General features: G+C 37.9%; 1 protein-coding gene across 7 annotated transcripts in view; it reads right to left on the bottom strand.

The window, feature by feature from the left end:
• Window positions 1-21,605, bottom strand: part of LOC139938976 (uncharacterized) — an 88,373-nt gene that overhangs the window by 40,796 nt on the left and 25,972 nt on the right. For 5 of the 7 annotated variants that reach the window (XM_071934662.1, XM_071934664.1, XM_071934666.1 and 2 more), the window contains exons 9-16: window positions 20,565-20,631; window positions 18,460-18,545; window positions 17,387-17,482; window positions 14,814-14,989; window positions 14,100-14,242; window positions 11,437-11,636; window positions 8,474-8,736; window positions 7,166-7,328 (exon numbers count right to left, since the gene is read on the bottom strand). In XM_071934662.1, coding sequence (XP_071790763.1) covers window positions 7,166-7,328; window positions 8,474-8,736; window positions 11,437-11,636; window positions 14,100-14,242; window positions 14,814-14,989; window positions 17,387-17,482; window positions 18,460-18,545; window positions 20,565-20,631 — 1,194 coding nt within the window. The remainder of the gene's footprint in view (window positions 1-7,165; window positions 7,329-8,473; window positions 8,737-11,436; window positions 11,637-14,099; window positions 14,243-14,813; window positions 14,990-17,386; window positions 17,483-18,459; window positions 18,546-20,564; window positions 20,632-21,605) is intronic. The other 2 variants (XM_071934667.1, XM_071934668.1) reach the window with 1 other exon arrangement.

The following is a 21,605-nucleotide window of genomic DNA, read 5'->3' as shown; positions in this document are numbered from 1 at the left end:
CCGTCATCCTTTTGTTGGAAAACAAAGACTACGGGAGATAGATTGGCTTTCACCACTGTGTTCAGCAAGGGAGTTAAGTACCAGACTCCACCATGAAGCTGATTCTTTGTCAACAAAATCTACATTTCCCTGGTAGGCACGATGGAAATCTTGACGCGCGATCCTAAAAAACACAATTTATGGTCATCGCTGATTTTGCTTTTTTATGATCGCGCGTCAAGATTTCCATCGTGCAACCGACTATAAACTGGCATTTAGAAGACCATTTGGTAAAGTTTTAAAAAATTTGACTCCAATCCAAGTCTTTTTGCTCAAGATTATTAAACAGAAAATCATCTTAATGTATTTTGATATGGTTCATCTCGGGTCTCAACACCATTAACTGATCCCCACCCAAACCTCCTCCTCCATACAGTAGGTTTAATGCCTAGCCATTTGGGAGGTACATTTTACCTTTTACACATACACTGACTAGTTAGTTTACTCTCAGTTTCCTGACTACACTCTGACGAGTCACAAGTTTTTCATGTATTTGTCTTTTCTGATAATTGGCATGACTCCAGTCAGGAAATTAAATCCCAATCTTTTAGTACCTGACTGTCCCAGTGACTCCAGAAGATAACTTTATTTCATTATTTTAAAGGGATCTTTACATGCATCATTTGGTAACAAGATGCTGATATAATAGAGATCCTATTCTTCAAAAACTATCAATTTAAACATAATGCACACATTTGATTCAGAGTACATAAGGTATGTAAATGAACTGAAACAATGTTGTGGATCTTTTACAATTTGACACAAAGTTTACTGTAACATGATTTCATTATATTTTTACATTTTAATTTGGAAGCTGATGATCCCCATCACTTTTGGTAATTACTCAAAATAATTGTTAGCATACAACCTTACTTGGTAGCGAGCAATGGAGAGCTGTTGATACGTGTAGTATAAAACATTGTGAGAAATGGCTCCCTCTGAAGTAAGGTAGTTTTTGAGAAAGAAGTACATGTAATTTTTCACTAAAATATTTGAATTTGATTTCGAGACCTCAGAATTAGATTTTGAGGTCCCGAAATCAAAACTGAAAACACACAACTTCGTGTGGCAAGGGTGGTTTTTCTTCCATTATTATCTCGCATTTATGACGACCAACTGATGTTTAAACTTTCGCAGGTTTGTATTTTTGTGCATATATGTTGAGATACACATGTACACCAAGTGAGAAGACTGATCTATGACAATTACCAAAGGTGTCCAGTGTCTTAAGTAGCAAAAAACTGATTTGAATTTGATTTGAATTACGCACCGAGTACATACACAATGTAACATGAGCTTACATTGCTAACATGAGCTTACATTGCAAATAATAAGAAGTGAAACATCTACCATGACACTACATTATCAAGGGCTTTAAATCCCTCCTACACACATCATAACACCTAGTATCAATTTAAGATTCCAGCCTACACAATAGATATCACATGTTTCCAAGGTAGCATACACATCAAAAAGGCACAGCAGTGCCAAGGCACGCTTGGTTGGTTAACTGTTAAGGGAAGGTCCAACCCTTTAAAACTTGTCAGAGGGTGGCTGGCAAACTGCAGAGTGACTCGTATTCCCAAGGTAGACTCCTTCACATAATTCAAACCAGGCATGCTAACTTAAAGGACCAGGGGATGCTACTGACCTCAACTACACATTCTATAATGGGATCTGAGGCTGACGAGAGAGAGAAGTTGGATCATTCTCATCAAGGTGTAATTGGAAGGCCATGGTTTGATTTCAAGATGTATAGGATGTTCAAACTGGATGTAGAATGATGCAGTTGGAACACCCATGATGCTTACTTGCATTTAGTCCATTTCAATATGAGTGACTGATAATGGAGTCCACATTTTGTAACACTGAGTGTCGATAAAACACACCCGCTTTCTCTAAATGACGATCAGAGCATACTGATCCAAACGTTAAGTTGAAACCAACTGTTCTTTTCAGAACCACCCCACCTCATTTTAGAGATAGTCATTACATGGTGTTACCGCAAACCTTTCCATCGTATTTCCACCATGCAAAATTGAAAATCCTACACACCCATACATATTTGTACATCCTTCTGTGTTGTTAAAATGGGATGGCTACAGACAGCTACATGTAGGCTAAGCAATTGGCCCAATCCAGGAGGCTGAATGGATTGATGGACTGTGGTGCATGTCAATTGGTCCACAGATACAACAATCACATACAATCACATAGTAGAACCCTTTGAGATCTTGGAAATGTTGGACTGAGATCCTACTAAACTTGTCAGGAGATTAAAACAAAGTCAAGACACTCAATGAAAAGGTCAATAAATTGTTTGGAACTTTCAAACAATACAGGAAAAGGAAGATACCTTTAATAGTTGTCAACGACTGTGCCATAGTATGAGTTAATCCAGGGAGCTCTAATGCCAACCTTATTGATGTTATTGCATCAAGGCTATGTCAGCCTTATAGAGAGGCAAAGTGCCTTGGCCTCCAAGCACGCTAAGGAAGTCACCTTCACATGAGTCAGTCTTCCCTAAGGAGGGAGGGCTACCCACCCTCCTACTTCATGAAGACCCATAGGAGACTAGACCTGGCAATGACAGACTAACTGACTGCAAACAATCAACTAATACATGTAGAGATAGATTTTTATTGCACCACGGCTGTAGTATGGAAAACATGATCAGATCCAAAAGTTGTTGGCCTGAGCAGGGAATATCTTCATTTTATGTTTTGTAAAATATATTACTAACTTCCATTATACTAAATTTTGTTATTGAGTTTTTAAAAGCTTTTAGTTATATTATTGTAAAGGGCCTATAAGGAAGATTTGGACGTTGTTTAAACATTTTTTTTTATCAGCAACATGTGTATTTGTCTCTTGTTGGACTGTGTTGTATTCATAAGAGTGCATTGAACTATGTACCAACATGCACACAGATTTTATGCATTGATCAAAGTGATGTAATTATGCTGTTATTTTAGAGGTAGAGTGATGAAAAAACAATGGTGTTTGGACTCTATGAGAGGACACCATACTACGGTGACAGACAGAGCTGTTTCTTGAGGGATGTGCGACAAATTGCGATCAGAATCCATTTTCAGTCCTCAAAATGCATGTGCACCGGTGCCAGACTAGATTTCAAACTGGGTTGTGCTACATTTGAAACAGAAATGAAGTCCAGTGACCATGAGAACAAAGAAAACTGGTGTCTCTATGTCTGGACTCTCCCAATACACAGCTGGGCCCAATTTCATGGCTCTGCTTATCTGCGCTTACGATCATGATTCCCTGCTTGACATGCTAGCGCTGAAGTTCTGCGCTAGCCTTGTAAGCTTAGAATTCGCCGCTAACCCGTGAAATACGCTTGCCGTAAGCACAGAATTCCCTGCTTCCGTAAGCGCCGATTCTGTGCTTACGGTAAGCAGAGCCATGAAATTGGGCCCTGTAGAGACAGATGATGATGTACATCTACAATAATTGAAGCAGGATCAGTTGCCGTATTCTTAGGATTTTCATGAAACCTACATAGAAATCTAGGACATGGTTATGCTTTAAACGTCAAACCTCATTTGCATTTAGCTTTTCAAACATTCCTAAATATGTGACTGGCAGCTGTAGGACACACATGTAAATTAAGAATAAAAAGGAACCAGAAATGAATGGAAATGGTTCTTAATTGAACCTAGCTAGGGAGGGGGTATCCCTGGGGAACTCAAGGGCGACAATGCATGGGATTACTACCCTAAACATATTGTAGTTTACGTGACGATGCTGTAAAGGTAACTTCTTGTGTCATAGGGCTGCACTGTAAAAGAGTAAGGGAATTCAACATTGAAATGATATCTTTGGTGCTTTCCTTTTTCTACAAAAAGCGTTTTAATTATAAAATATATCAAATGTCCAAAAGAACGGACACAATCACTGACCAAAGTCACACAACTAAAATTGGGTATCCAATGTACACAAAGCAAGCGAGCGATGTGCAGAGTGTGTGTGGAAACACTGCACTTCGCTTGCTTGGTTTGTTTATATTGTACATGTACGTCCACTATGAGTCACGTATCTCCGATCACCCGAAAGATGTCTTTTTTTTTCTCAGAACCCAGTGATTATTCTACGCCAATTCTGCCATTTTCTGTCAACCACTTGAAGCGATCATTCCTCTACAGACCACTACCAGGTTTTCTGCCAGGCCAGTTTTGGCCTACATGTATAGGTACTTGTTTTCATCCAGAGGCGGAAAAACTCAGGACGATTGAAAGAGTTTTGTGATGGATAATAGACCGATCCAGTAGGCTCCGCCCACAACGCACGAGTGAGCAAGAACACGTGGTGCTCTCCAGTGCCTTTCTGCACAACTCTGCTGCGCGCGCCAAGATACGCGCACGCATGTCGGACCTTAGTGTCGGACCTTCGTTGCGTTGTGATTGGTCAATACGCAATGGGGTGGAGCTTAATGGATCGGTGTATTGTTCCAGATGTTAAGTCCACTGCTGTCCTACAAAACTGTTTGGAGACGACATGGAGATTTATGAATAGGAAATTCAAAAGAAACATGGCAAGTAACTTGAAGCTCCTTTAACTGTATCTTGAATAACATTGAGGATTTCAACCTGGATTTCCATCTTTGTTTTTGAGTCTTGGGTATGTCAAATGTGATTACAAATCACAGCCCTGCTACATAGAAAAGAAGGTGTTCATCTAATGAGACAACTAGTAAATGTCACAGTAAGATTTATCTCAATATAATGTCTCTATGCCACTTAACCCTTGCATGGTGGGATGGTTAACTTTAAACGAATGCTGCAAGATTGCTCAAGTCAAAACAGATGGCTTCAATCTCCATGTTACATTTAAAGGGAAGGTATTGCTTTGAGGTCATCATTGCACTAAACTATTTCACTTAATAAACATCCAAATGACTTTTAATGTGGAAACATAATGTTCTTTAAAGACACTGGACACTATTAGTAGTTGTTAAAGACCAGTCCTCTCACTTGGTGGTTCTCAACATATGCATAAAATAACAAACCTGTGAAAATTTGAGCTAAATTAGTGGTCAAAGTTGCGAGATAATAATATTAAAAAAATACCCTTGTCCCACGAAGTTGTGTGCTTTCAGATGCTTGATTTCGAGACCTCAAAATCTAAGTCTCAAAATCAAATTCGCAGAAAACTACTTATTTCTTGAAAACTAATGTTACTTCTCACAATGTTTTATATTATCAACCGCTCCCCATTACTTGTAACCAAGTAAGGTTTCATGCTATTAATTATTTTGAGTAATTTCCAATAGAACTTGTCACTGCAGTCATGTAGTTATATTGGAAATACTTTTGACTTAATGGCATGTTTTTCCTTAGAGTTAAATGAGTTTTACATAAAAGAAAAATTGTAAACTTTCAAATAATCCTGCCGCCCGATTATTTAACAAAATGTACATTATTGATTTTCTATGGTTTTTATAACGTTCGTTCAAAAATCTGATGCATTTATCACTGTGAAGGATACTACACGTCTTTTTGAAGGCAGACTTTTGTAGATTGTGTCGTCAGTTGTTCCTTTATAATAAAATACTTAATTAATATGCCCAAGAGTTATTCAGAATGTAATGCAACCATAAAGAATGTGAAAAGTAACTTAAAATAACAACGCAATATTTGATGAACAAATTTCTGAGGAGAATAACTTGAAGGAGTGAAGTGGCATCACTGCCGTACTTTAAAAATTGAGAGTAGCTTCGAATAGGGACATACAGTCAATAACAGGTAGGGTGTAAAGAATTATAACCACATGAAATTGCTATTGATTTGTCTGAATCAGTGTAAGTAGGCATGTCAATGCCGCTCTAGTCTCCATACAGGAAATTCCATTAAGAGAAGCATCCACATTTTATAATTGCCTAAATTGATCTGATGGACATTTTACATCAAAATAAAGGGGCTGTGAAGCTAACAATATATCCATCATAATTATGCCAATTGGGAAAGCTTCCTTTTTCTTTCAAGGGAAGGGGAGTATTTTGTCACGAGCCTGAGATAAGAGGGCGGTTTAATGTCATAAAGGCAAAAGAATCATTTGTCATCAATTAAGAGCTGAATTTAAAGAGAAGGGTCTACATCAGTACAAACTCAGTTGATGAGCTGTAGCTCTATTTTAATTAAACAATTAACCATTTCACAACTACATGTAGAATGTCTTCCTACTTTTCACACTTTGTGGACTTGTTTAGAATCATAACATCAATTACAAGCTAAGATTAACATGATCTGCTGGACCCCCCCCCCATCTCCTTTACGGGGTAGCCGTTTTGCAAAAACATCTTCAAATTTCCTCAAATGACATTTTGCTGGTGTATTGTAAGAGTTCAATTCCATTGGGTGCATAACCACATGTTCCAATTAACCCTGTCCAAACACCTTGACGTGTCTGAATTCATTAAGTTCAGTTTGAAATCTTCCTTTTAACAAACTTGAAAAATGATCACATTGAAGATAATGATCACAATGCCATTTTACTACCAATGCTTATAAGGTGCTGTGTGTAATCTGATATTGGTAGCAAAAAGGGGGTATTGACACTGTACAAAACACGTACATGAAGTCACTGTTTACAATTATTTGATTTCATTTTCACATGCAAATTTATAGGTTTTTAATCAATTTTTATAAAGAAATTAGGATTAAAACAATAAAGGAGTAGAAATTAGGATTAAAACAATAAAGGAGTAGAAAATCTATGTAAAATACTTGAAAATCATACATGTTGGAAGGTCTGGTCGGGTATCCTCTTGGTAAATAAAATAGATTTTCCTGAATAAGCCAAAAAAAAAGCTAAAATACTCTTGACATCACCAGGTTTGATTAACAGAGGCAAGACACAGTCAAGACACAGTTGCATACCTTTGTTCTTACACCACTAATGTGTTTTCCTAACCTTAACCCTTACCCTAACCGACCCTAGAATTCAGATCAAGAGGGGTTATCATAACATATGGGTCTGAAACATAAAGCAGTCACCTGTTAATCATTGAAATCATCTTCACCGCCGGTTAAGAAAATCTGAGGATGAAACACAATCATTGAACAATTTTGAAATCAAGAAAACAAACCAAAGGCCTGTATGTAAATACCTTCTTCTGATGGAGCGACATCGGCAGCGACTGCAGACTCTCATGTTGGGTGTAACCTCAGTCTTATTGACACCAAACATATCACAATTACTCTCATTGACTGGGCGACTTAGGCTGTACGTATCTAACTGGTTCTTACACAGAGAACAGGTGTTAGGGGAAGCTGTTATGAAAAGACACAACAAGTATGATTAGACATGAGCCACAATATAATCTAGGCTGTGTAGCATGCAGACATAACGTAGGGAATAAAAGGGTAGCGACGAGTTCTTACACGGCCATTTAAAGCCGGCAGGGTTGGCATGCTGTGTGATAAAGGCCCGAGCCAAAGGCGAGGGCCTTTAGCGCACGGCAACGACCCTGCAAGGTTTTAAACGAACGTTTAAGAACGAGTCACTACTCTTTTAATCCCATTCATAAATGCCCTTTTGTCAAAAATTTTTTTTTTAAAAGTATACAATTACTTTGTGAAGAGTCTGTTGCGCATGGGTGTGTGTACGCGCACGCGCTTAGAAATAGATGCATGCTTAGAAGTAGATTACGTGCTGTTACTAATAGCTATGAATTGCGTTTCGCGTGATAATGTTACTGGCCTGTCACACGGAAGCCAGTGGGTTATAAACACTGGTCATTAACAACGGTTTAAACACCCCCACGTGACGCGATCTCCACCAATAGGAGTAGTTCTGGGGTATTTATGAATTGACAATGCAGGTTTACAAATGAGACTGCTTCAGAGATTGTATGTCCTGATTGACTGCAGTTTGCACATCATGTACACAATCAGTCTATTGAATGGGCAGATATTCTTGTGTCATTCTTAAGTTAAAAAAAGGCATATTGTAAATTGGCTTCTACGGATCTGTTCAGGCTATTAAATAACAATTAAAAATCATATTAAAATAGGAATAAAATCATGCCTGCGTTATATCCAAATTGAGCATCTTTGGATAAGGCAATTCACATCAACGGAAATACTGTTACATATATAATCTAGTCATAGTCAAAACGGAGATACTCCATTCACACAGGCCTTGGAAGTCTGCAAATTATGGCCACAAAACGTGTGTCTGTCTTTTAACTTTTAACCTTGCAACCAGATTTTACCTGGTGTCCAAATTTGTTAGAAATTTAAGAACCGGGTGTCCAAAATGCTCAATTACAACACATTTTCATGTGAATGCCAGATAAATCAGGGTGTCTAAATTTAAAAGTGGATATGTCCAAAAAACATCCAGACACCCCTCTATAAAACACTTTGGCAATGCTTCCAAATAAAAATCAGAAAAAACCACAAAATGTCCTTACAATCGGAGGTAACAGCATCTCCTGTTGCCATGGTAGCACTCTCCTCCTTATCAAGGCCTTTTTCCACTTTGATCGTTACTCGCTGAATCTCCTTTTCTTTATCTGTCTCCATCTCCCCTGATTCAGCTTTATCCTCATCTTTCTCCTTCTTGATCTCTGGTTTTTCATCTTTCGGGTCTTCTCTTGCCTCCTTGGAAATGGCTTCCTCTTTGCATTTCTCTTTGTCTTTCTCCTTGGATTTATCTTTCTCCTTGTCCTTTGATCTGTTTTCAAAAGATAAGGTAAAGGTTGGTTAACCCTCCTACTATTTGACCATTCAATCTCATCCAAAACTAGGCCACCATACACAACCTGTGCAGTTGAATGGCTTTAAATAGTTAATCAACTTGCTGGAACAAGTTACCTAGAGAATTATTGTTAATTATTCTTGTTACAGGAAAAAAAAAATGAGTCAGCGAGCTACATGTACATGATGCACATGTACAGTGTATTTGGTTCATTGGTTGCTAATGTGTAAACTTACTGTGTACTAATGGTCTTTTCATACAGAAGCACCACAGTAAAAAAGTGAATATTCAGTTTGCGATTACACCATGTGAATATAAGCAAAGACGCTATAGTGTTACTGCATGTTACACAGTGTTACTGCATGTTACAAGGTTGAACTATCAACAAATCCAGAGAATCTTTAAACAAATTTTAAACCAACAATGAGGATAAGTCTGAAGGAAGAATCAGCGTGCTTGGCCAGCCTTGTTATTGACTTCACAATAAATAGAAAGAGGATAACCAAGCTAGCAACACCTCAATATCAGTTGTAAACAACTTCAAATGTTACTGCAAAACTTGTGCATGTAATTATATCATGCACTTTGTATGGTGTACATGTACATACAAAACTAATGTGCTATCTTTACAATTGGCCCAATGTACTCTGGTTTTCACAACAGGCGAGCCTGGAAAAATCAAAACAAGCAACAATTAATTGTGACCAAACCACTTCCCACTGGGTTTCAGGATGTGTGATCCCTTCACACATGATTGTGATCAGTAACACCCACAAGCTTCAAAGGTTTACTATTTATAGAGATGTTTGGCAGGATGCCAATGTCAAGAATCCAGGGTACCAGCTCTTTACATTACTGTGTGTGCACCACCACAAGTTGCAAAAACTGCAACTTCAAATCGATGGTGGCTATGTATCTTGGACTCCACAATTTGCTTTCCAACGTATTTGATTTAACACTAAGCATATAACATACACACAACTTGCACCCAATAGGTTAAAATACATGTCATAAATACCCCAGTTTTGCTACTCCTATTGGTGGAGAGCGCGTCACGTGGGGGTGTTTAAACGGTTGATAATGCCCAGCTGGAGCTGTTTATAACCGGCTGGCTTCCGCGTGTCGGGCGCGCGTGCCAATATTATCAAGCGGAACGCGTAATTCATAGCTATTAGTAACAATGCGTAACCTATTTATAAGCGCGCGCGTACACACAACCCACGCGCTTCAAACAGATTCTTCACAAAGTTTTTGAAAAAAAAAATTTAAACCTCGAATTTTTAATTATCAAAGTGTCTATAATTGTATTTTTTAAACGTTTTTTAACAAAAGGGCATTTATGAATGGAAATAAAAGAGTACTGACTCGTTCTTAAACGTCTGTTTAAAACCTTGCACGGTCGTTGCCCTGCGGGCCTTTCTTACACGGCAACGACCCTGCCGGTTTTAAACGGCCGTTTAAGAACTTGTTGCTACCCTTTATTCCCTTATTACACTACCATTGATTATTCTGAATCAGTTGTTAGTATTAAATGATGTTTTTCTATTGGGAACATGGCATAAGGCGAACATGAAAAACAGAAGCAGCTCGTATAAGTCAAATTCAGCTCTGATTTCAACACCTTTCAAGATTGATTGGAGCATCCCTTGCCTTTCCTATCAACCTTCATGCGAACATGAGAGTTTTGCAAATAGTTTCTTTTTATAGCAGCCCAGGTGGGGAGTATTTCCCTGCAACATGAGTCGATGAAATAAAGGGAAAATGTTACGTCTCAGCGTCATTGGATGTTTCCGATCTGTGGCTGAGTTCCTGATGCAGTAAATAGCAATTTCCCCCACGGCTACTCACAACCTTCAGCTAGTCTCCTTTTTAAATCTCACACCCCTCCACTAAGTGGAGATATTCGGGATCCTGAGACAGTCCTTTAAGACTACCTGTCTATACATGTAAGCATCTTACCTGAATCATTTTAAAGGGAAGGTGTAGTATTTATTGCAAAAATATAGCCCTGAACAGGGCAAGGCTACTTTTTTGTGAGTACATACAATGAACAGTTCTTTATTGGAAAACATTCTCAGCCAATGGGAATGCTACTCAGATCAATGTGAGAATGCTACTCAATGAGTCAGCTGAATTGAGTCAGGTTGATTGAGAAACATTCTCAGCCAATGTGAGGATGCTACTCACTTATCACTTTGAGTCAGGTCAATTGAGTCAGGTGGATTGAGAAACATTCTCAGCCAATGTGAGGATGCTACTCACTTATCACTGTGAGTCAGGTCAATTGAGAAACATTCTCAACCAATGTGAGGATGCTACTCACTTATCACTGTGAGTCAGGTCAATTGAGAAACATTCTCAACCAATGTGAGGATGCAACTCACAGATCACTGTGAGTCAGGTCAATTAAGAAACATTCTCAACCAATGTGACAATGCTACTCACAGATCACTGTGAGTCAGGTCAATTGAGAAACATTCTCAACCAATGTGAGGATGCTACTCACAGATCACTGTGAGTCAGGTCAATTGAGAAACATTCTCAACCAATGCGAGGATGCAACTCACTTATCACTGTGAGTCAGGTGAATTGAGAAACATTTTAAGTCAGTGAGGATGCTCATCGAGAAACCCTGTGAGTCTGTGAATTGAGAAGCAATGTGAAGATGCTACTCACAAATCTAAAGAGTCCTCAGTTGTCTCCTTTTCTTTCTCTTCTTTGACTTCCATCTCTGCCTGTTGATGACGATTGATGGACTGAGATGACTTTGGAGGGAATCCTCTCTTACGCTTAGTAACATGAGTCTTACGCAGTAGCTGCTTGTAGCTCTCATTCTTCTTGGTCTGGTAATAGTACAGGACACAGTCTGCAATACTCTGAGCATGAAAACCAAAGTATGATGGTCAGTAACAGGTAAATAACCATTGGTAGTTCAATCAGAGGAACCTATGCAACCCTATGTAGGCTAATGTATGCGTCTCAAATCTAGTAAACTGTAAATAGCAGAATGTCTTGATTTGGATGGGCTCAGCACTGATGCATAAAATATTCATCAAGAATGAACATTATTTTACATACATACATGTACATACAAACATGCAAACGTTTTATTGCGCCTAGTGTTTGTTTTGAAGAAAAAGCACTTCTTTTGAAAGGGGTTGTTTTTTCCCTCAATCAGTATAAGAATGGAATACCAGGTCTCAAAAATAACCCATGACACTCGCAGCAATTGCCCTGGTGCCCTGTGCTTTTGCTGTGGTGCAAAGTTCCAATACAAACTTAAATTTTCCTTATAGAGGTGCCCTTTACCATTAGGGAAATTGCCGTGCCACTTCAAAGGCACTGTACACGTTTGGTTATTGTCAAAGACCAGTCTTCTCACTTGGTGTATCCCATCATAAGCATAAAATAACAAGCCTGTGAAAATTTGGGCTCAATTGGTCATAGATAATGCGAGAAAATGATGAAAGAAAAAACACCCTTGTTGGACGAATTTGTGTGCTTTCAGTTATGAATTAAAGACTTCTAGCTAGAAGTCTTTTATTATTTTAGTGAGAAATTCCCTCTTTCTCACAAACTATGTTACTTCAGAGGGAGTCGATTCTCACAATGTTTTATACTATCAACAGCTCTCCAATGCTCGTTACCAAGTAAGTTTTTAAGCTAATATTTGTTTTGAGTAATTACCAAACGTGTACCTTCCCTTCAAGAGCCAAGTTCAATGCCTGGAATACATTGGATAACTAAGGCACCCACAAAAAGAGGAAAACAAATAAATATATAAATTAAGTATGTGCAACAGGATTGAGATGAATATGATATTAAGAATTAATGAGTCTTGACAGACTGCAGTAATCACTCAATCTATAGTGAGGTAACCAAGCAGATGTCAATTGCAAACAATCAACATCAATCAAAATATAACGTCTTTTCAACTGTGCTCAAACGTAGTGTTGCAATGTTTCTCAGATACATGACAGGATATTTGGAAATTTGACTGAATTTTTAGTAACACTTTATTAGATTACAGTGGGGTCCCATGGGACATCAGAGAGTTCCCAATCATTAGAGACGCACATGAGAAGAACATCACGAGTCACGCTGGGTAACTATTGAATTAGGAAAGGATGGTGAAATATTTCTCAGGTTTGCTTACATATACAATATACATGTATGTCAGTCTGGTGGTTGGCATGAATAATGGCCTGTGTTTAAATCTTTATTTGTTTATATGTGAACAAATGACCAGTAACAAAATCCATGCAAATTAAGCATTACATCAATCAAACATGTTTTAACAGCTGCATAATTGATCGTGCAAATCAAAGCAATTTATGGAAGAAGAGATTACTCCAAGACAAGGGATAAATGTCCCACTACATGTACCATGTAGCTGCTAACCAGAAATTGATAAAGTCACTTTAAAGAAACTGACAAAGTAAGTTCAAAAGAAACCTATAAAGTCACCTATATAAATAAGAAGCTGATCAAGCCACTTTAAGAAACTGAACCAGTCAGTTAGAAATTGGTAGTCAGTTATGAAGCTGATAAAGTTTAATCATGTCGCAAAGACCCCTTGCCTGAATCCCCCATATACTTGATGCCATCCTGTTCCAGGTTCCTTTCACCAAACCACAAGTCCTACACATGTATGTTGAACAAACTATCTATGACACCTCAAGATCCAGTCCAGATCACAACTAGAACCAAACCAGACACAATGCTAGGAACAGGTGTCAGATGTCAGCAAACAAAGATGTCAGGACGATAGTGTTTAAACTCTTGACATGATCTTGTGCAATATTATCAGGGGAATCCCTTCAGGTTATTTCCGTCGCTTAGGCTTGTCAACCTCAAATCCAAATCCGCAGTGGTCCAAACCAATAAATCACTTTTAAGCACCGGGCTGTAAAAAATACTTTTTGAATTGTGCAAAATCGAGGCAGACAAGGGGCATGTGGCACACCCCCTTATTTTTCACTGATTTTTTTCCCACTAATCAAATGTAGGGAGAAATTTGTTCAACTACCTTGGCTCTACAGATAACCCATGAGCTCAGATTGCACTAGAGAAAGTCAACAACTCCACAAACTTTCTAGGCCATTTTAAACAATATCCGACATGATGATGGTCATGTGATTGGGACGTGGGTCAAAGATATATCACTCAGCGAGAAAGCATGAGACTTTATTCTCAATCCTATCAATGATGGTCCAACATGTAGATGTCCATCAATTGACCAGCATGGTAGGTCATAAGTTCCCCTCTACAATAAAACACAATATAAGTACCTATGTATTTATACGTTCTAAAGTTCACTTCAAAAGTAAACTATTTACCTTCCTCTCCAAGAATGAAGCAATCAGCTGGAAATTCTTGGGATGTAGAATGAACTTTTCTCTGAAGATTTCTTTCTCCTCATCATCCCAGATATTTAATCTTAGTCTGTCTTTATGCTGCTTCAATGGATCCTCAACAAGACCTTAGATGAAAACACAAATATGATAACAAAGTTTGTTAATTTGAAATAATAATTGGATCAGAGAGATTACAGTGCACTCTTATGATGACAGGAATCCAGCTTGCGCATACATCATGTAAAATGAATGACCGTTGGTTGAATTTCCACTTGAAATGTTTCTTCATTTCCACTTTGCACCAGTGTACAGACAAACTTCAAATAAAATCTTTGCGTTGTTTGCGACTCTCTTCTACAGGGGTGAGAGTCAATGCTTACAACAAAGTCTTAGGATCTTAAGAGGTATGGTGAAATGATGGCAATCCACATCTTGGTAACCCTTGGAGTTATAAACTCAACCAAGCTTCTGTGAATAGCACCCTCAGCACCAGAGAAGTATATCAAAGAGCATGATGCATCTTTATCTGGAGAAAATTTACACCAGGTAGACTTTAAAAAGTCTGAATTCAGATAAAAGTTTAAATATGGCATCCCTGTTCTAAGACTCATATACTTCCTCACTATTCTATTCCATATCCTGTCTTGATAGTACTGATATCATTACATTATAAATAATAGTGACTGATTTTCATACCATTCTTGTTGATGAATTTGACCCTTCTCTGTTCACCATCAAAGAGCAGTGGAGGAACGACAGCCAGACTGCGTATATGTCTATCATTAGCCTCTTGTTCATTCAATCCATCAACAATTTCAGCCAACTCAGCATCACTACGGGCAATATTACCCCAGCTACTCCTAGTACCAGCCCTGTAACAACAAAGTATAACACGGTAAAACAATGACCGATAACAACCTCTATTAATGGTGGAGACTAGTGCAGGGTTTGGTTTGCTCTTAAAGGCAGTGGACACTATTGGTAATTACTCAAAATAATTATTAGCATAAAATCTTACTTGATAATAAGTTATGGGGAGCTGTTGATAGTATAAAATGTAGTGAGAAACGGCTCCCACTGAAGTAACGTAACTTTCAAGAAATCAAGCATCTGAAAGCACACAACTTCAAGTGACAAGGGTGGTTTTTTTTTTCATTATTATCTCGCAACTTCAAAGACCAATTGAGTTCAAATTTTCCCAGGTTTGTTGTTTTATGCATATGTTGAAATACACCAAGTGAGAAGACTGGTCATCTTACCAATGGTGTCCAGTGTCTTTAATGTACACGCCAAAACTATAGGAGGCCTAGACACAACTTACATTAACTTTACTCCATTGGAAAGAGCCAACTCAGAACAGTTTCTTAAAGTTAGGTAAAAGATAAAAAATGTGTTTAATAGTGACCATAGAAGGCTAGTTAATACTCAGAGAAATAATTGGTTCTTGTAATACACTATTAAATTAATACTCAACCCGCCAGAAAGTAACAAACAAGTACTAGACGGGTCATATGAAAAACCCTGTAAACATCTTTTCACCTTGAACCCATATCAATTAATTTGGTACACGTACATGGCACTACAGTCAGACAGTGCTGTATGTACAGTTAACAATTGTAAAAAAAAAAAAAAATTAATATTCTTTATACCCGATGCAAATTTAACATCTATTATATCGTCGCGGTACCCGCTGCCAAAACATAGGATTCGAACTGCCTCTAGCTGCCGGGCAACCTCGGTAGTCTAGTTGGTAAGACACTGCTCTAGAATTGCAAGGGTCGTGGGTTCGAATCCCACCCGAGTAATATGCCTGTGATATTTTTTCACAGGACTCGGGAAGTACTGAGTATACAGTACTAACACACATCGGTGTATGGGTAAAAAACCAAAATTAGTAACAATTGGGGCTCGTGGTGAGGTTTCCTATGCTCCACATAGGGTATTTTCAGACAGCGTACTAAGTTAAACCCGAACCGGTTTAACTTCTACGAGCAGCAGGGGGTGGTCCTAAAAATAAAAAACCCTTGCGTTCAGACAGCACTGAGTTAAACCCGATTCGGTTTATCTTTGGTTTTAAGAGGTCAAAGCAAACGCGACCCCGTTACTCTAACATCCTGTTTATTGGCCTGTTCACTGGTCATTGTGTGTTTACATAATGATTACGGAGGTCAATGGGTTGTCTGTTGTGAGTTAAACCGGATGTGGTCTTTTTTACTCTATCCACACACAGTGTTAAAAGATAAACCCGAAGCTGGTGTAAAGATAAACCCCCTCCCTGGACGGTTTATCTTTTTTGGGTTTGAACTCAATTCGAACTAACTTTAGAACCGTTCAGACACACAAAGTTGAACTCAATTGGGTTGAACCAAGAGTTAAACCAACTTTAGTACTGTGTCTGAACGACCTCATAGTGTACTACAAACTGAACCCAAAACCCAATTATCATTTCATTCTGAACCCCATCTAAAAATGTACAACAGGCAAAATAATGTTTTGCCCATAGAAAGTGGAACAGCAATTCTGTTTTAGGCAGCTCTTAAGCTTGGTGTAGTTGATTAAGCCAATTTGGATTTGTCTAATTCTTGGTGCAACTTTCTTTACAGTATTTGTTTAATGACAGTGAAGTGTATGGGGCACAGTAGAGTGCACAAGGCACAGTAAATGTAACGTATGTTAAACTATTTCTGTGACGTCACTCTATTGTTGAAAGTGTACATTATTTTTACGAGTCTACACTTAACTGTAGATTCGTTACGCATCTACATGTACACTTAAGTGTACAGTTGATTGTATTTTCATTACAATAGTTCAACTTGAAAATAACTGTCTTTCCAAACTGAAAGAAAGGATGAAGTGCAACTAAACATTTGCTAGCTGAATATATGTTATCTTTCAATTTACAAAAACTTTTTCCAGTTAAGAAAAACTACTTCAAGTAACACAATTTATTGTTAGCTGAGCAAACTGGTCTTGTACTCGATAGTGTTACAAGCACTTCTAAGAATGCCTCTTTTTTATATAAATATTTATAAAATGTGACCACACATCGGTTGTTAACGTATCTGAAATTAGATAGATTAACTAGTGTTGTTACTGTTGAGAAACCCCATTCATTGAAACTGTTATATAACCAATGGGGGAAATAGTTTTAAGTCAGAGACTAGACTCTGAAGAGTAGATTCGTAAATACAATATACTCGCCTTCGGCTCGTACATTCTATTCACGAATCTACACTTTATCGTCCATTCTCCTTATTATAATCTCTCACATCCAATACCTGGAGAATCTCTCCTGTTGTTCTCGCTGTTTGCGGATCTCAGGAAACTGCTTCTCAAAGTATTCCCGTACCTTGGCATCCTTAACCCTGAAACAAAAAATCAAGAACGTTTAAAAATGGAGTACATTGGTAAAAGGGCTGTCCTAAAATGGTAGAGCCTTAGACAGGCCTTGTGCTTAACACCTTGGTTGTACACGGGGAACACACCCTGCTTGATTGGCATTGATGTAGTGTATACATCTGCTTTAATACAGTGCTCCAAGTTAAGTTTTACTTTATCAAAATGAAACGCTTTTACTTAGTTTTGAGTACAACTGTAAACTTGCTAGCATCTTGCTGTTGCAATAAGGCTGTATGACGAGCCTTCAGCTTAGTTTGTATCATTCAATCAATCAATCAATCAATCAATCAATCAATCATTCAATCAATCAATCAATCAATCAATCAATCAATCAATCAATCAATCAATCAATCAATCAATCAATCAATCAATCAATCAATCAATCAATCAATCAATCAATAAACCAATCAATCAATCAATCAATCAATCAATCAATCAATCATTCAATCAATCAATCAATAATCAATCAATCAATAAACCAATCAATCAATCATTCAATCAATCAATCAATCAGTCAATCAAAAGTCATTTATAGAGCTCCAAAATCAAAAGTTTGCTCTAATGCGCTGATGCATAGTTAGATGGTTATTAAGCCTGCTGGAACAGGTGAGCTTTAAGGAGTGTCTTGAATGAGGTACAACATGTATAAAGTGGGCTGGCATGTCTACAGAAAGCTTATTTTACATTTTGATACATCTGAACATCTGGACTGTAAGGTAATGACATTGTTGCAGTCATGTCATCATCTATAGTTCTATTAACTAGTGCATAATTACACTACATATTAATGGATCAAAATTTGAACAAGGTTGTATATCGTCATGTTTGTTGTGTTCTTTTTCTGGGCACACAGCTGTATGCATTGTACAAATGCATTGTTGGGAATGCATTGTACACATAATTGAGAAAACTTGAATATTGTATACCGAATGTCGGGACTCACTTTCGTTTGGGGTTATTTTCCAGCCGTTCCATCCTCTTCTCCCACACCCCAAACAACTGATCATATCTCTGGCAAAGGAATCTCTCCTGTAGGTCACAAACATCAATTGTATCTTATTATAAAATTAAACCATCTAGAGATTTATTCAATAATAATCACGTTGGTTGTCGATTACAGACATAACAAACTTCAACATCTCAATGCTACAAAGAAGAGCCAAAGAGGAGTATTCAACATCAAATTGTTGAAGGCAAAGCAAAACTTCCATTTTTGGAACCATTTGATTGTTTAATTCTACAATGTATACATTATACAATAAAACTAACATATGAAAATGACATTTCAAACAAATAGTAGAGTTTTGTATATATCGCCGAAGATCTGGAGCGGTTAGGTCCAAGCAGGACAAGTAAACCTGAATTGCAATACACAATCTAAGAAAAGTTTCTGTTCCTACAGAAACGTTTCTGAGACTGAAAGGCTTTTGAATCCCTCTCTCTAAAACCACATTCCTTTAGAAGGGAACCTTGCAAACATGTCATGCATTATCAACAGCCGCAGTCTTCTTACCAAGTAAATTTTTAAGAACTCATTGCTTGATCTATTTTATATTATATATGCAAATAGATAACTGCAACCAACAAAAACCATCAATATGGAAATAGCCACTTTTTCTGTCTTTTTTTTCCCAGGGGCAAGCAAGTTGTTGTTTTTGTCTTGTCTTAATATGCCATGACTTTCTAAATTCTCATGCAATACATCCTGTGAAATCAAAATGTCATTAAAGTACAAGTACCTTTGCACTTTACAAAGTGCAAATTCTCCATCACTTAATTTGTTGTATAGCACCACACAAACAGAACTTCATCTCATCTAATAGAATTGGGTCAGATAACTGACATCAATTACATGTACTTAGGTTTCTTGCTGCTGTTTTTATTTCTAGTTCAGGCAGGCAGCTGTGAGTCCACTCTGATATTTATAATGATATTGTGTTTCTGACACAGGAAGCATTGCACATTGGTAATGGCACATACATATACACAACCTATAAATACCTATAGGAACTCAGCAGTCTGACCTATAAGCCAAGGCCAATGCAGAATACATTAGAAATAATGACCTAGAACAGGAGTACCAGGTGTGCTGACAATCCCGTCTGGGGTCACTGTACTTTCACCTATGCATGCTACTACTGCTACTACAGGGATGTGTCTTTGCCCCCCCCTTTATAGAAGGGGGAATGGGGGAAGGAGAAGGGAGACAGGGGTTCTTGTATTGCTTTCTACCCCTGATCATGATTCATTGATGAATCTTGTCTCCAGCCCCCTACAGCGTTTGCGTGCAGGCCCATTGCATGACTACATTCAGTCTGCTGTAATTAGAAATCCATGTTGATTGCAACTGACTTGCAGTGCGTGTCTTTCTGGTTTGCTTTAGTCAGCCTGACTTGTTTTCCTTCTTGATGAAGCTTTTATTGAGGACTGGGAACCAGGCAGAATGACAGATAACCAGCTGTTTTGGCACATCCCAAACTGCGTGATATGATGCTACGGGCTGACATGATACCGGTTAAAATAAATCAGAGCAAAGTAACAAAGACTGTGAATGAGGACACTATGCCAACTGACAGACAACCAGCTGTTTTAACATCAACCCTACAGGATGTTAATATATGACAAGGTTACCAGTTAAAATTAAATGTGGTGCCACAATCAATTACCAAATCCATCCCATAACATTGCTCAAGGAGCAATTATTTCATATTGATTATACAGCAATTTGGCATTAGTCTAAAGCATAATAAATCCACTTCCAATTGTCTTTTGAAGATACTGCTCGTATTTTCACACATTCAGCAGCTTTTAGGTTATCATTTATACTTGCCCTTGATACATGACAATAACAGACAATGGGAGACTTTTTGGACGCTTGGAGCAGCAGACTAACCAGGTAAAATCCATTGTTCTTGGTAATGTGCGCATGCTCAGAACTACGTAAACAATGGATATTAACCTGGTAAGTCTGCTGCCACCTAGCTTTCCAAAGTCTCCCATTGTTTCAGCAATTTTGTCAGTTTGAATTAATGCATTTTTGTAACGAACCCGTAATTTGCGTGCACTGTTCCTCTTCTTGAAGTAGAGGATGAGTTTACTTCGCATGTCCAGATTACTGAAGACAGAAAAGAAAAAAACGGTTGAGGTTATGAACGAGGCAAAATACCAGAACAACATGAGGAAGAAAACAGTAGAAAAATCATTACCAGGAATAAATGTAAAAGAAATGGACTTACAAATATTTATTTGACTTACTTTAGTTTTAACTTTTAAGGAACAAATCAACGTTATTCAAATTGTCAAATCTTCCACTATATGGAGACTTGTTTTATTATTTCATAAGAACAAATCAACACTACATTAATTTACTGAGGAAAAATATCTTTCAAAAGGCGATATCCGTTCAGCCATCCTTGTGTTTTTTATTGGTTAATGCATTTATTTCATTACACATCCAAAGAGCAAATGCCAATAACAGGATGGTGAATAGGAAACGAGAAGAAATGCTCAGATTGAGATGTGAGAAAAATGGGGGAAATCTATTCGATCAGGGGGGGACTGAAAACCCAAATGGAAGGCTCTGGTCTGAGATGGGATTCGAACCAGGGTCCACAGAGGTAAAAGGCAAGGTAAAGGCTGGTTTATAGCCAGTCGCGCTATGGAAATCTTGATGCGCAATCCTAAAAAACACAGTTTATAGTCATCGCTGAGGCAAGACTTCCATCGCACGACCATTGCACAACCGGCTATAACCCGGCCTGAAGAAACCTTTCAGCTCACCCAAAGCCTTGCACAGTTTGCCAAACTCTGACTAGTTTGACTTATTATAAAAAGGAATTCACTATTAATAGTCAACAATAAAAAATTCAAAATATAATCTATACACAGAAGAACAATGCCTCAAATGAAGCAGATATTTTAGATCAAAGGTCTCCAATATCAGTAGTTATCAACAGCTAATTTTCTGGCTGAAACAAACAACTTCTTCTTTGTAGTTTAATCAGGAATGAAATAGACGATCTTGGCCAGCTGGGTATTTTCCCCAGTTGGAGTTTTCCTCTCACCTACAAACAGAATTTGGATTTTCAG

This window comes from Asterias amurensis, chromosome 6 (assembly GCF_032118995.1).
Source record: "Asterias amurensis chromosome 6, ASM3211899v1".
NCBI lineage: Eukaryota > Metazoa > Echinodermata > Asteroidea > Forcipulatida > Asteriidae > Asterias > Asterias amurensis.
Note: the sequence above shows the minus strand (reverse complement) of the source record. Positions and strands in the feature narration are given on the sequence as shown.